Source organism: Chlorocebus sabaeus, chromosome 18 (genome assembly GCF_047675955.1).
Source record: "Chlorocebus sabaeus isolate Y175 chromosome 18, mChlSab1.0.hap1, whole genome shotgun sequence".
In the NCBI taxonomy this organism is placed as follows: domain Eukaryota; kingdom Metazoa; phylum Chordata; class Mammalia; order Primates; family Cercopithecidae; genus Chlorocebus; species Chlorocebus sabaeus.
The window spans coordinates 62,501,031-62,515,933 of NC_132921.1; the positions used below are offsets into that span (position 1 = coordinate 62,501,031).

The 14,903-nt window shown below is 38.6% G+C and overlaps 1 protein-coding gene across 4 annotated transcripts in view; it reads right to left on the minus strand.

The window, feature by feature from the left end:
- Positions 1-14,903, minus strand: part of YES1 (YES proto-oncogene 1, Src family tyrosine kinase) — an 85,623-nt gene that overhangs the window by 12,963 nt on the left and 57,757 nt on the right. For all 4 annotated transcript variants that reach the window (XM_037982467.2, XM_007974501.3, XM_037982465.2 and 1 more), the window contains 7 exons: positions 12,016-12,114; positions 10,051-10,154; positions 9,813-9,962; positions 7,419-7,574; positions 7,081-7,260; positions 3,889-3,965; positions 1,259-1,412 (listed from right to left, as the gene is read on the minus strand). In XM_037982467.2, the coding sequence (XP_037838395.1) occupies positions 1,259-1,412; positions 3,889-3,965; positions 7,081-7,260; positions 7,419-7,574; positions 9,813-9,962; positions 10,051-10,154; positions 12,016-12,114 (920 nt within the window). The remainder of the gene's footprint in view (positions 1-1,258; positions 1,413-3,888; positions 3,966-7,080; positions 7,261-7,418; positions 7,575-9,812; positions 9,963-10,050; positions 10,155-12,015; positions 12,115-14,903) is intronic.

Consider the following 14,903-nt stretch of genomic DNA (forward strand, 5'->3'; position numbering starts at 1 on the left):
CATGGTGGTACGAGCCTGTAATCCTAGCTACTTGGGAGGCTGGGGCAGGAGAATCGCTTGAATCTGGGAGGCAGAGGTTGCAGTGAGCCGAGATCGTGCCACTGCACTCCAGCCTGGGTTGGGCGACAGAGCGAGACTCTGTCTCAAACAAATAAACAAACAAACTACATATTGGGTACAGTGCATGATGCTTGGGTGATGGGTGCACCAAAATCTCAGAAATCACCACTAAAGAACTAGTTTCCCAAAAACTATTGAAAAAAAAAAGTGGCAGCTAAATTAAGCCCTAAAGAATGGTTAGGATTTTCACATGTAAAGATTACAGGCCGGGCATGGTGTCTCACGCCTGTAATCTCAGCACTTTGGGAAGCCAAGGCAGGAGGATTGCTTGAGCCCAGAAGTTCGAGACCAGCTTGGGCAATATGACAGAACTTCGTCTCTACAAAAATTACAAAGAATTCATCAGGCGTGGTGATGTGCACCTGGAGTTCCAGCTACTCAGGAGGCTGAGATGGGAGGATCACCTGAGCCCCAGGAGGTCAAGGCTGCAGTGAGCTGAAATTACGCCACTATACTCTACCCTGAGCGACAGAGTGAGACCCTATCTCGAAAAAACAACAAAAACAACAACAACAAAATACATTACAGATAGGAAGGCATTCCAGATGGAGGTAACTGCACAAAAGTATGGAGGTTGAAAGAAAGCACTATGTCTGAAGCAGGGTTTCTCAATCTTGGCGCCACTCCCATTTTGGGCCTGATAATTCTGTGTTGTGGGGGGTCTTGCCTGCACATTTCTGTACACTGTAGGAGGTTCAGCAGTATACCTGGCCTCTACCCACTAGATGTCGGCAGTAGCCCCCAGGTTGTAACCACCAAAAATGTCTGTAGACATTGTCAGATGTCCCCTGGTGAGTGGCGGTACTGGGCAATATCTCCTCTGATTGAGACCCTCTGGCCTTTCTAGGAAAGAAATTAAAACAGGTTTGTTGTCATGTCAAATAAAGTATAAAGAGGCTACCATTTGCTATATGTATAATGCAAAGGATACCTAGTCAAGTTCTTTCTTGGAGGCAGTAACTATCAGAAAGCCATAGTGGTATTTACTGTACATGATTTTATGAATGAAATCAAAATCTCTATGATTCTTCTGAGGGAACCTAGAATAATTCTTATTGTGGAAAACTCTGTATAGTCAAGAGAGTTAAGCAAAACACAGAACACTACATTACAAGCTTTTACGTAAAAGTAATTTTACCTTGTCTTGCTGTGTATTCATTGTCTTCAATTAACCTTGCTAAACCAAAATCTGCTATTTTGCACACAAGATTTTCTCCTACAAGAATATTAGCAGCCCGAAGATCTCGGTGAATATAGTTCATTCTTTCAATATATGCCATACCATCAGCAATCTTGGAAAGGGAAAAACAAAAAACACAAGACATATGATACAAAGGGAAGCAGAGAGAAGACAATTATGGTTAACGTCAAATTGTGTCACTGAAAATCATACTGTCTCAGAAGTAGATGATGGTAACAGGGTATAGTCTAGAAGATAACACAGGAAAACCAGAAAACATACTAAAAATGCAGGCTAAATTCAGATTTTAAAAATCTAACACTGGCTGGATGCGGTGGTCCACACCTATAATTCCAGCAGTTTGGGAGGCTGAGGCGGGCGGATCATTTGAGGTCACGAGTTCGAGATCAGCCTGGCCAACATGGCGAAACCCCGTCTCTACTAAAAACACAAACATTAGCTGGGTGTGGTGGTGCATACCTGTAATCCCAGCTACTCGGGAGGCTTAGGCAGGAAAACTGTTTGAACCCAGGAGGCAAAGGTTGCAGTGAGCCAAGATTGTGCCACACTGCACTCCAGCCTGGGCAACAGAGCGAGACTCAGTCTCAAAAAAAATAAAATCTAGCATTACTCTGAAGACCAAGATTAACCCTCCTAATGTCTTCTTGTATCAGTGGTTAGGAGAAGAGATAAATCACAAGGTAATTTAGTGCCTGTGGAAACAAGCTCATCAAGGTCCCTATCAGGCACAATCTAAGATGACACACTGATAAAGGTATTAACCACAAGGTAGAGGCTCCCAAACTACTGCTTGTAGGCCAAATGTGGCCTGCAGCCTGTTTTTGCATGGCCAGAGAACTAAAACTGTTTTTTACATTTTGAGTGATTGAGACATGGTCTCACTCTGTCATGCAGGTTGGAGTGCAGTGGTGCAATCCTGGCTCACTGCAATCTCATGTTCTGGGCTCAAGCAATTTTCCCACCTCAGCCTACTGAGTAGCTGGGACTTCAGGCATGCACCAGCACACCCAGCTAACGTTTGCATTTTTTTGCAGAGATGGGGTTTCACCATGTTGCCCAGGTGCAAAGTGCTGAGATTACAGGAGCCATCTTGCACAGCCTGGTTTTTACATTTTTAAAGGGTTGTAAAATGAAAAAAGTATGACAGATTGGATGTGGCTCACAAAATCTAATTTTTTTTTTTTTTTTTTTTAACAAAAATGGATTGCCAACCTCCCCTACCACAGAGTGTCTAACGCAGAAGCATGAACCGGCCTGGCATATGCCTGTCGCCTATGTATAGTTTCTCAGTATAAAGTTTTTCTGAATTGTCAGATTCTGTGGACATTTGGATGCTACAAGGTATGATTCCAAAATCAGCATGTCAACCAAAGCCAATAATAAGGCCTCTCAAATAGCTACCACGTATCTGAAGAGAAACTTTTAACAGTTTTCACTGTATATTTAAAACAAAAAGTCAGAAGAGTAAAAAAGTTCCATTTTAAACTGCATATATCCCATCTTAATTCTTGTGTTGGACTATAGTAAATAAAAAATTCAGCATACACTTTAGATTACTAATATTTTCTTTGGAACAGCACTCATCCACTTTAATTTTCTTAAAATTATCTGTTGAAATATGAATACATATAGACTTTACATTTGTGGAAACATCTATTTTCTTTTTTTCCAAGACGGGGGTCTTGCTCTTGTTGCCCTGGCTGGAGTGCAATGGTGTGATCTTGGTTCACTGCAACCTCCGCCTCCCGGGTTCAAGCGATTCTCTTGCCTCAGCCTCCTGAGTAGCTGGGATTACAGGTGCCCACCACCACGCCTGGCTAATTTTTAGTATTTTTAGTAGAGACGGAGTTTCACCATGTTGGCCAGGCTAGTCTTGAACTCCTAACCTCAAGTGATCCACCCACCTTGGCCTCCCAAAGTGCTGGGATTACAAGCGTGAGCCACCGCGCCCGGCTTGGAAACATCTATTTTCTAAGAAACCATATGATACAAGACAGCACTGGACTAAGAGTTATATAGCTGGTTCTAATACTGGTTCTGTTACTAACAAGTTATATGAGTTTTAGATACCTCTGGTCTTTTGATACTTCATTAATCTGTAACATTAAAAGCTTGCATCGGATTATCTCTAATGTTCCTGCCAGTTCTAAAATTCCATTATTGGCCAGGTAATCCCAACACTTTAGGAGGCTGAGGTGGGAGGATCCTTTGAGCCAAGGACTTTAAGACCAGCCTAAGCAAAACAGAGATCCCTGTGTCTACAAAAAAATATATATTTTAAAAAATTAGCTGGGAATGGTGGCCTGCGCCTGCAGTCCCAGCTACTCAGGAGGCTGAGGTGAGAGGATTGCTAGAGCCCAAGAATTCAAGGCTCTTCAAGCAGGGAGCTATCAGTGCACCACTGCATTCCACCCTGGGTGACAGAATGAGACTCTGTCTCTAAAAAAATAAAAAATAAAAATAAAATCCCACCATTTCACTACATAAACTATAATATTCTGGTAAGATTATTCTACATTTTAATATACACTTTCAATTCAAATGGATACATGCATATATACAGATACCTGAGCAGCCATATCAACCAGCTGTGGAAGCTTCAAATACTTTCCATCTCCTTCCTTAAGGAAATCTAACAAGCTTCCTGTAACAGACAGTAAGATATTCATACAAAATAAGCAAATCTTATATTAGGATTGAAATGAATACTCCACCCCAAATCACAACACAGAACTTCTTAGCTTTTCATTTTTTAAAATTTTGTGCAGTTTTGGAGTTTCTAAATAATTATTTAGAAGAGGTCTCTAAGCTGAAATTTTGAAAACTCCTCCTGATAACATACGCAAAAAAAAAAAGAAAATGCATTAACTTTACCTGACAAGAGGCATTTTTTCCTTGCTTTGATCAATATCCCAATTCTGATTCAGGAAGTAGTATTAAATACTTACATAATTTTAAGTAAATCTGATTCAAGAATTCAGACAACTAGGAATATCTTGGGGGTAGTTAAAACTAAATACAGGTAGCTAAATGAGTTGCTGTCGAACTACTGCCGTGACCAAGCTCTCTCTGAAAACTACCAAGTACTATGAATAACAGCAAAGAAAAAGGCTAGAAGTCTGATTATGGCTTCTCTATTATTTATTAAAAGCTTACAATGTACTTGAATTTAATCAAGAGAAAACATCACACAAACCCAAATTAAGGCACATTTAAAACATAAAAGTGGTCTATTCTCTTCAGAAGTAACAACGCTATGGAAGACAGAGGAAGGTTCAGGAATGGCTCCAGATTAAAGAAGACTAAATAGAAATGACAAGTAAATGGAATGCCTGACCATAAACTGGGTCGGGGAAGTGTAGTTGGTATACTTACTGGTCCAGAGCTAGGGAAACCAAATTCCAGGTGAAAGAAAAAACATGAAGAAAATCATGAAAACAAAGAGCAGAACAGTGGGTTTATGCTGGAGTGCATGGGGCAATGAGTTTGGACAGATTATCAAGGGACAAGTGCTAAGTGAATACCAACATGAGGAATTAAAGAGTTTTAAAAATAGAAAGGACTTTTGTTATCTTGTATTCTAAATCTCTCCCATCTGGAAATAATTGTTCCCAGTGGTCTGACAACACAGAATTCTACCATGTTCTCCCAATTAAGTAATTTTTAAATTAATATACAGCACTAAATGGGCTATTAGCCTTACCTTCATTAGATTTCTTATGCTCCCAATGTATTTTTTAATTGTTGAAAGTCTTTATCTGAAACCGAGTCTCGCTTAGTCACACAGGCTGGAGTGCAGCGGTGTCATCTTGGCTCACTGAAACCTCCGCCTCCCAGGCTCAAGCCATTCTCGTGCCTCAGCTTCCCAAGCAGCTAGAACTACAGCATGAGCCACCAAGCCCGGCTATTTTTTGTATTTTTAGTAGAGACGGGGTTTCGCTATGTTGGCCAGGCTGGGATTGAACTCCTGACCTCAAGCGATCCACCTGCCTCAGCCTCCCAAAGTGCTGGGATTGGAGGCGTGAACCACTGTGCCTGGCCTGCTTCCAATACCTTGATTTAAACATCTTCCCTCTCCTTTTCTCCCTTTTTTTTTTTTTTTTTTTTGAGACAGGGTCTCATTTTTTCACCCCAGATGGAGTGGAGTGGCACCATCTCGGCTCACTGCAAACTCCAACTCCCAGGTTCAAGCAATTCTCATGCCTCAGCCTCCTGAGTAGGGACTACATGTGTATGCCACCATGCCCTGCTAATTTTTTTAGTTTTTGTAGAGATGGGGTTTCACCATATTTCCCAGGTCAGCCACCATGCCTGGCCCTCCCTTCTCCTCTGGTTCATCTAATATACTCTTTGAAAGGGCGTATTTGGCCTGGGTGTGGTGGCTCACACCTGTAATTGCAGCACTTTGGGTGGCCAAGGCAGGCTGATCGCTTGACCCCAGGAGTTCCAAACCAGCCTGGGAAACAGGGAGAAACCCCATCTGTAGAAAAATACAAAAATTATCTATGTGGGGTGGCATGCACCTGTAATCCCAGCTACTTGGGAGGCTGAGATGAGAGGATCACTTGAGCCCAGGGAGGTTGAAGCTGCAGAGAACTGTGACTGCACTCCACCCTGGGGGATAGAGTGAGGCCCCACCTCACAAAAAAACAAAAACAAAAAAAACAAAACACCAAGCAAACCAAAAAAATGCCGTATTTGGCAACTGTTTGCAGTATACATTCCTTCCAAAGAGCGCCAGGTGCTTTGGGTCTTTAGGTGTGTTCTGGCTATCAATAAATAGGCTGTACCATTTCTTAACTTTTGGTTTCAGTCCCCTTTTGTGGGGAAAACTTTTCCTACAGCAAATACGTAACTTGTAGTTGTCCTTGTCACCACTAGATGGAACTACATCATTGGTCAAGATAGACTACTGGAGAAGGTGACATAATTAGTGACTACTGTATATTATTGGTTCAATAGTAAAAATAACAACAATAAAGCAGATCAAATCGAACACATAAAAATCAGGCCTGTCAGCTTATCTGCTGACTTACTGGTTCCTCTTCTAAAGTATCATTTGCACAGGGAAAAAGAGGAAAGAGTATTAATATCTTTATCCTCCCCCTAAGCCTGTTACTGAAGATCCCATCTTGTGGTCTAGAGTTTAGGAAAATGAAGAAATTTCCATTGAAAGTAGTGGGGAGGCCAGGCACAGTGGCTCATGCTGGTAATACCAGCACTTTGGGAGGCCAAAAAGGGAGGATTGCTTGAGGCCAGGAGTTCAAGATCAGCCTGGGCAACATAGTTGAGACCCCAGTCTCTATCCAAAAAAAAAAAAACAGTGGCGATAAAAGTTCCTAGAAGTCCTGAATATAGGAATTATGTTTATATTAAAATGAGAAAACTAATTTATTTTAACTTTACCTTATTTCTTTGCTTTAGTACTAAAAATGTAAGTATCTTTCTGATTTTATCATTTTAATTAAATGTGTACAGACAATTTCTATTTTTCACCTTTCTAGCATTTCCGTTTCTTTTAGCCAAACTTAATTTCAAAATTAATTCAGCTTGCCTACTTTTCCTTTTAAACATCATACTATCCTCTGGAATAACTGGATAATCACTATTAAACAAAGTCAGGTCTCTTCTATTCAAATGTCTACAGAAAAATCTTAAATTAGAAAACAGTATACGATAAGTCTATATGCATATAAATAGAAATAAAGACTCTTAAAAATATTATCAACACGAATACCTAAAGAGATACTAATACATACCTTTTGACATAAATTCAGTGACAATGTAAATTGGCTCTTCAGAAACAACAGCATATAGTGGGACAAGCTTATCATGTCTTAATTTTTTCATTATCTGAGCTTCTTGAAGGAAAGCTTCTGGCATCATTGTACCTGGTTTTAGTGTTTTGATTGCTACTTTTGTGGTTCCATTCCATGTTCCTAAACAACACATTTTATGAATTTATATTTTAAAGGATCTTAGACCAAACTTCAGTAAACAGCACTTACCTTAAATGATGAAACGTATTTTATCATAAATTGTTGCACTTTAATCCACAGCTAAACAATGACAGAAAACAAAAATGCAGGCTTCTTACCCATCCACACTTCGCCAAAACATCCTTGTCCTAGTTTAACCTCTAGTCGCAAAGATTCTCGAGGGATTTCCCAAGCATCTTTTGCTAGACCTTGAGTCTGAGGTTTCACGGTTGGACACACAGTTGTTAACTTGTGGCATAAACCATCAGCATGTTCTAGATAAATGAATAAACTACACTGTAAAATCAATTACAAAAATTACGGGGTATGTAGTGTATCAATGTTTTAAGTTTAAACTATAGAAAAACAAAAATAGAAGTCCTTTCGAGTTTTACTCTAAAAACACAAAACAAAAAGGGAGCTGTCCATAAGAAGCAAAACATGAAATATATATATATAAAAATATATAATATAAATATATATAAGTGAAATATTTTGTAAAATTTATTGTTAAGGCCAGGCACAGTGGTTCACTTCTGTAATCCCAGCACTTTGAGAGGTTGAGGTGGACGGATAACGAGGTCAGGAGTTTGAGACCAGCCTGGCCAATACGTTAAACGCTGTCTCTACTAAAAATACAAAAATTAGCCGGGTGTGGTGGTGCATGCCTGTAGTCCCAGCTACTCAGGGGGCTGAGTCAGATGAATCGCTTGAACCCAGGAGGCAGAGGCTGCAGTGAGCCAAAATCGTGCCACTGCACTCTAGTCTGGGTGACACAGTGAGATTGACTCAAAATATATATATATACACACACACACATATATTATTTACTACTTAGTATGTATATACTAATATATAGTAAATATATTAGCATATTTGCTACTTAGTATAACTTAAAAAATATATACATAAGTTATTATTTACTAAACACTTAGTATGTTCCAGTACTGTGCTAAATTTGTACTTTACAAATACCTCATATAAATGAAGCTTTGAAAATATATGCAACTTTCCCCCAAGGTCCTGCAGTTAGTAAATGGTAGAGATGGGATTCAAATCAAGGTCTGTCTGCTTCTAAAGTTCTGCCTTTGTACACTGGGTTTTATTAATTTTCAAAGAGAATGTTATCATTAAATGTTATATTTAATAGCCACTCATTTGTAACAGGCATACCAAAAATCAAAGAAAAAGTTTATTTAGGATCATTTAGGAGATTTTTTTTTTTTTTTGAGATGGAGTCTCACTCTGTTGCCCAGGATGGAGTGCAGCGGTGTCATCTCAGCTCACTGCAACCTCCACCTCCCGGGTTCAAGTGATTCTCCTGCCTCAGCCTCCCAAGTAGCTGGGCCTACAGGCACACGCCACCACGCCTGGCTAAATTTTTTTGTATTTTAATAAAGATAGGGTTTTGTCATGTTGCCCAGGCTGGTCTTGAACTACTGCCTTCAAGTGATCTGTCCGCTTCAGCCTTCCAAAGTGGTGCGATTACAGGTGTGAGCCACCGTGCCAGCCCTTTTTTTTTTTTTTTTCTAAAGAGATGAGGTCTCGCTATGTTGCCCAGACTGTTCTTGAACTCCTGGCCTCAAATGATCCTCCTGCATCAGTAGTTGGGATTAAAGGCACAAGCCACCATGCCTAGCAGGAGACTGATTTTTTAAATAAGGGAGACACAAAGTCAGGGAACCCTAGATTCATAATGGCTTAACTTGTGAATTCTGCTTATACAATCTTTCTTATTGAAAATGAGACATGTTCTCTCCTATTCTCACTAAATAACCACACAAATTCACATTGTGACAAAGGCAATTACAAGTGATGCCACTGCTTGGTAACATGCTTAATCAATGTCAAGATTGCTGGTTGACTTGACAGACACAGTTTGTAGCTAGCTGTCATTGAAGACATTACCATGGAAACATCCTCTCTCCCAGTATTAATTTAGGGGCATTCATATACTAAATTGGTAATGAAAAATTTTGAGACAGAAGATTCTAATATTAAATACCTTCAGTCCTTGAAAGACAAAAAATGTCTATAATCACTGTAGGTTAATTTTCTAGGATAAGAAAAATGTATCATCAGACCAAATTTCATTGGATTTATATTTAGGAAAGCTTATGTGATCCAGCCCATGCAGAGGAAGGTAATCCTTCTGACGTAGCTTTTTCTGCTACCCAATGTTTAGTTTTACTTACTAAGTGTCCATAAATATTTGCTTTTAGGTTTATTTTCACAATGTACATGTGATGAAATGAACTCCAATGTAAATACTATGCCAGTAAGATATAAGGACTCAAATGATGAGAGTCTATTAGCACATTATCTGAGTAGCACGGTTCAAGTACTAAGTATTACCTGTTCCTCCTTTTAAAACTAGAATACAACAGACATTTATTGGGTATGTATTATGTGTAAATAAGTGTGTTAATTCTTAAGAGAAATGAGGATATGGATTTTGTCCTCATAAACTAGAATGTGAAGAAATAATTTTTACCTTTGAAATATTCACATACCTGTGTAGTGTTTCACCAATTTCTGCAGAGTATCAAATTGTGCTCTGGTTGTGATATAGTATCCACCATTGTCAAGCTTCCTAATTTTGTAGTGTTTCACATTGTCACCCCTTACCTCATCCCAATCACGAATAGAGAGGGAATAAGCACCTGGGTGAAAAATAAAAACTTTCACTATCTTTCTCAAAATACTGCCTCAAGAAATTTTATACTTACACTACTATAACAATATTCATACCTTTAGTAGTTTCACTCTCTCTTACTAAGAAAATACCTCGTTGATTTCCAGGATTCAGAAGTAATCTTTCAGCATCTTTTCTCCCCATTTTGCCAAAATACCATCTGGAAAAAAAATTAAGTGTTTTGAATTGAAAAGTATGAGATTCAGAAAAATTATACACAAGTGTCAGTAAGAATGGATTGGGATAGGTTTGGATGACAAAGAATAGCTAAGAGAACACAGCTGAAAATACAGGAAAATTTAAGAGTTTTATTGATTAAATAGTAATATCCAAATATTACTGTTAGAATATACTTATACTCTTACAGTATTTCCATGTATTAACTACTCAATATGTCTCTTAAAACTCCACCTGACAGTCACAGGAACAGTAAATGGAGAAGGAAAGGCAGCAAAATAACAGACCCTTTCTGTCAGTGACAAATGGAAATATTAAGACTATGACAGGAAGAATAGAAGTGGTTCCCTGGTAACAGCATCATCATCTGTATTCAGTAAGACACAAGTATATTATACCCAAATTATTAGTAACTCTAAATATGTGTGGGTTTAATTTAATAAGGTTTTGTGAATACAATGACAGTGTCTGCTGTGGAAGAGCTCACAGAAAACTGCAGAAGACAAAAGAACAAAACAGAAAGTAAGAAGCACCATAGTAGAACAAAGAGTTATTGAGACACATTACAGGTCATTAATAAAAGCAAACATTGATAGAGCACCTATCATATGCAAGGCACTCTGTTAAGTGTTGTAATATGAAAATAAAGTAGCATTTATGAATCCCAGATAAACTGGTTTAACCTAAAAGTAGTATGTCACTGAAGGTGAATTTTGACTTTTTAAAAGTTGCAAAAATAGGACACAGAACTCCCATACACCCTACAACAAACCCTACAACTAGGTTCCCCAACAGCTAACACTTTGCTTTGTCATACTCTCTCCGTCTCTATATGTATGTGTGTGTATGTATATATAGATATGTATTTTTTCTTAACTAATTTTAAGTTGCAAACATGCTGAATTATTACCTCAAATACTTCAGTGTGTACTTGCTAAAAGAGAAGGATACTTTCCTACATTAACTACAATGCAAGTGCCTAAAATCAAGAGGTTAACAGTCATATAAAATTAACTGAAGGTAATATTTTTTCATGGGCATATTACTTTTATAATCATAAAGTGGTAATAAATCTCTGAAATATTTAAAAATAGTAAAACTTTAAAGAATATAAGTCTTTGGGCCAGGCGTAATGGCTCATGCCTGTGATCCCAGCACTTGGGTGGGAGGCTGAGGCGGGTGGATCACTTGAGGTCAGGAGTCAGCCTGGCCAACAGGCAAAACCCCGTCTTTACTAAAAATACAAAAATTAGCTGGGCATGGTGGTGCATGCCTGTAGTCCCAGCTACTTAGGAGGCCGAGGCAGGAGAATTGCTTGAGCTTGGGAGGTGGAGGTTGCAGTGAGCTGAGATCACGCCACTGCACTCCAACCTGGGCAACAGAGCCAAGACCCTGTCCCAACAAAAAAAAGAAGAATGTAAGTCTCTGATATGTATGGGATGCATATATACACCAACATACCCATCCATACCAGCACACCCCCATATATAAGCTGCAAGTTAAAAAATAAGTCAAGGCAGGGAATGAGGATAATCTGAAGGCAAATTTTTGAAGTGAGATAGTCTGAAAAATATGCAAAAGGTTTTCAGACATATATTTCAGTGAAAACACAAAAGAGACTAGGCATAAGGAAATATAATTGATGCAGATTCGTTTATGATCCTACTCTAAGCAAATACTATGATGTTAGTTATTAATTTTTAAGTAACATCTATTAATACGATACATTAGCTGAATTAAGACTGGTATGTAATTCTGTGTGTGTAAAGTTGTGGCTAAGTAGAATGTGCATTAAAACATTTTAAAAATCAAAATAATTAATAAAATATGAAGTAGTGCCATACTCTTCTGCCTGAATGGAATCTGCAGGCGCTACATAATTGCTTGGGATATAACCATTCTTTCCTGTAGCGATTGATCTTGCTTCCCACCAATCTCCTTCCCTGCAACACATAAAACAGCAATCACCGCAAGGTAGACAACTGCCCAAGGTACAAAATATTGCAGTGCTATCTTCCATCTGAAGTAAACGAAGGGTATTACTTTCATTTTTTACTTATACATTCATTGAATCAAGAATTAAACTTGAACGATATTAAAAAATAGGTTACATGAATTAAAGGAAGCACAATTGCATACTGCTGTTCCAAATAAAGCCCCAAAACCCTACACACTTTCAGTTATAAGATTTCTTTTTTTAACACAATTCTTTCAACCTAAGACAGACTATGGTGAACAAAACAATTTGGGAAGTAAATCTTTCAAATTACTTCGTTTTCTTTCTTTTTTTTTTCTAAAGCTTTAAGGTGTAAGCTGCATGCCATAAAATTCCCCCATTTAAGATGTACAATTCACTAGTTTTTAATATATTCACAGAGTTGTACAACCATTATCACAATCAATTTTAGAACATTTTCATCGCCCCCAAAAGAAACCCTGTACCCACAAGCAGTCACTCCGCACCCCCAACTCCCTCCAACCACTGGCAACCACTCATCAGCTTTCTGTCTCTATGGATATGCCCACTGCATGCACTTCATATAAATGGAAATATGTCATTTATGTGGTCTTCTGTAACTGACTTCTTTTACTTGGCATAATTTTTTAAAGGTTCATCTAGGTTATAGCATGTGTATCAGTAGTCCATTCTTTACTGCCAAATGCTTTTCTCTTTATAGTACATAAAATTGTAATATTCTTTTTTACTCATTTTAGATAAAAAAAAAACAACAAAACAAAAAACCAAAAAACACAATGTTCTAACATTCCTGTAGCCAAACAATTAACAATGAGCAATAAAGTTAAAAACTGAGTTGATGGGCCAGGCGCAGTGGCTCAAGCCTGTAATCCCAGCACTTTGGGAGGCTGAGGCAGGCAGATCCCCTGAGGTCCAGAGTTCAAGACCAGCCTGGTCAACATGGGGAAACCCGGTCTCTACTAAAAACACAAAAATTAGCCAGACGCAGTGGCGTGCACCTGTAGTCCCAGCTACCTGGGAAGCTGAGGCAGCAGAATTGCTTGAACCTGGGAGGTGGAGGTTGCAGTGAGCCAAGATCATGCCAATGCACTCCATCCTGGACAACAGAATGAGACTCCATCTAAAAAAAAAAAAAAAGAAAGAAAGAAAAAAGAAAGGAAAAAAAAAAAAAAAAAAAACCACTGCATTTCTGGTCGGGCGCGGTGGCTTACACCTGCAATCCCAGTACTTTTGGAGGCTGGGGTGGGCAGATCACCAGAGGTCAGGAGTTCGTGACCAGCCTGGCCAACATGGTGAAACCCTGTCTCTACTCCCCAAAATACAAAAATTAGCTGGGAGTGGTGGTGTGTGCCTGTAATCCCAGTTACTCAGAAGACTGAGGCAGGAGAATCGCTTGAATCTGGGAGGCAGAGTTTGCAGTCAGTCAAGATCATGCCATTGCACTCCAGCCTGGGTGACAAGAGCAAAACTCCATCTCAAAAAAACAAAAAACAAAAAAACCCTGAATTTCTAGAATAATGCATACTTATAAACATGTTATCTAGAAATATTCCAGTAAGACCAAAATTAAATTATAATTCAGAACATGAGAACTATGTGTGGTTTATAACACATAAGCCCTCATTTTTTCAAAATTAATGTGAAAAGACCAAATATAATCAGTCTTTAAACAGGAAGACAGATACGGGATTTGTTACTAAAGATTAAATGCATGTTTTGCTTCACCAAAGACAAAAATTGAAAATGTACTGTCCAAATTAAAATGTTATCAATGCCTAGATAAATTTGCTCTCTAGAAAACGAATGGAAAATCCCTCAGTAATTCAAATATTTAGAAACTCATACACTTGGTTTGTGGTTCCTCATATATACTAAGCACTTTGAGATACATAAACCAAAAACCTTGTATTTGATCCTGCTAAGCATTCATTGATTCATTCTAACATTACTGAACACCTCTAAAGTGACAGACTTTAGAGTGTGCTGGAAATAAAAGTAAAAAGACAGTCCTTGACTTCAAGCAATTCACAGTCTAGAGCTGGGTTTTGCAACTTCAGCACTACTGACACCTTGGACTTGATCATTCTTTGCTGTGGGAGGCTGTTGTGTGCATTTTAAGATATTCACCAATGTCCCTGGCCTCGACTCACTAGAAGACAGTGGCAGCAGCACCCCAACTGTGACACCTAAAAATGTCTCCAGATATTGACAAATGTCCCCTGGGTGATTCTGTCCCAGGTTGAGAACCACTGGTCTAAAAGAATGACAAGCAAGTGACAAATTGTAATTCAAAATGTGATGAGAGCTATGATTGAGGTTTGCATAGGTTGCTATGTAAACACCTAAGAGAGATACTTAATTCAGCAGGGGATACGACTGGGCCAGGCAGGGGAGGAAGACTGTAAGGAAAGGCATCCTTGAGAAAGGACATATTAACTATATTTTGAAGGGTGAGTAGGATTAACTAAATAAAGGAAAGAAATGGAAAGATGAGACATCACATTCCAGAAAAAAGAAACAGTATGTGTGAAAGCATGAGAGTATGAGAAACTCCAGCATACTCAGAAAACTGCAAGTAATTCAGTATGCCTAGGTAGTAGAGTCAGAAGAGGGGAGAAGCACATAGTAAATTCTCAATGAATGATGGCTGTTATCATTGTTGTTTTCCTTTTATCTTGATGGCAAGTGGTAGGTACTGAGTAACTTTAAAAGTAGAAGGATATGACCATATTTTATGTTCTGGAACAATAACTG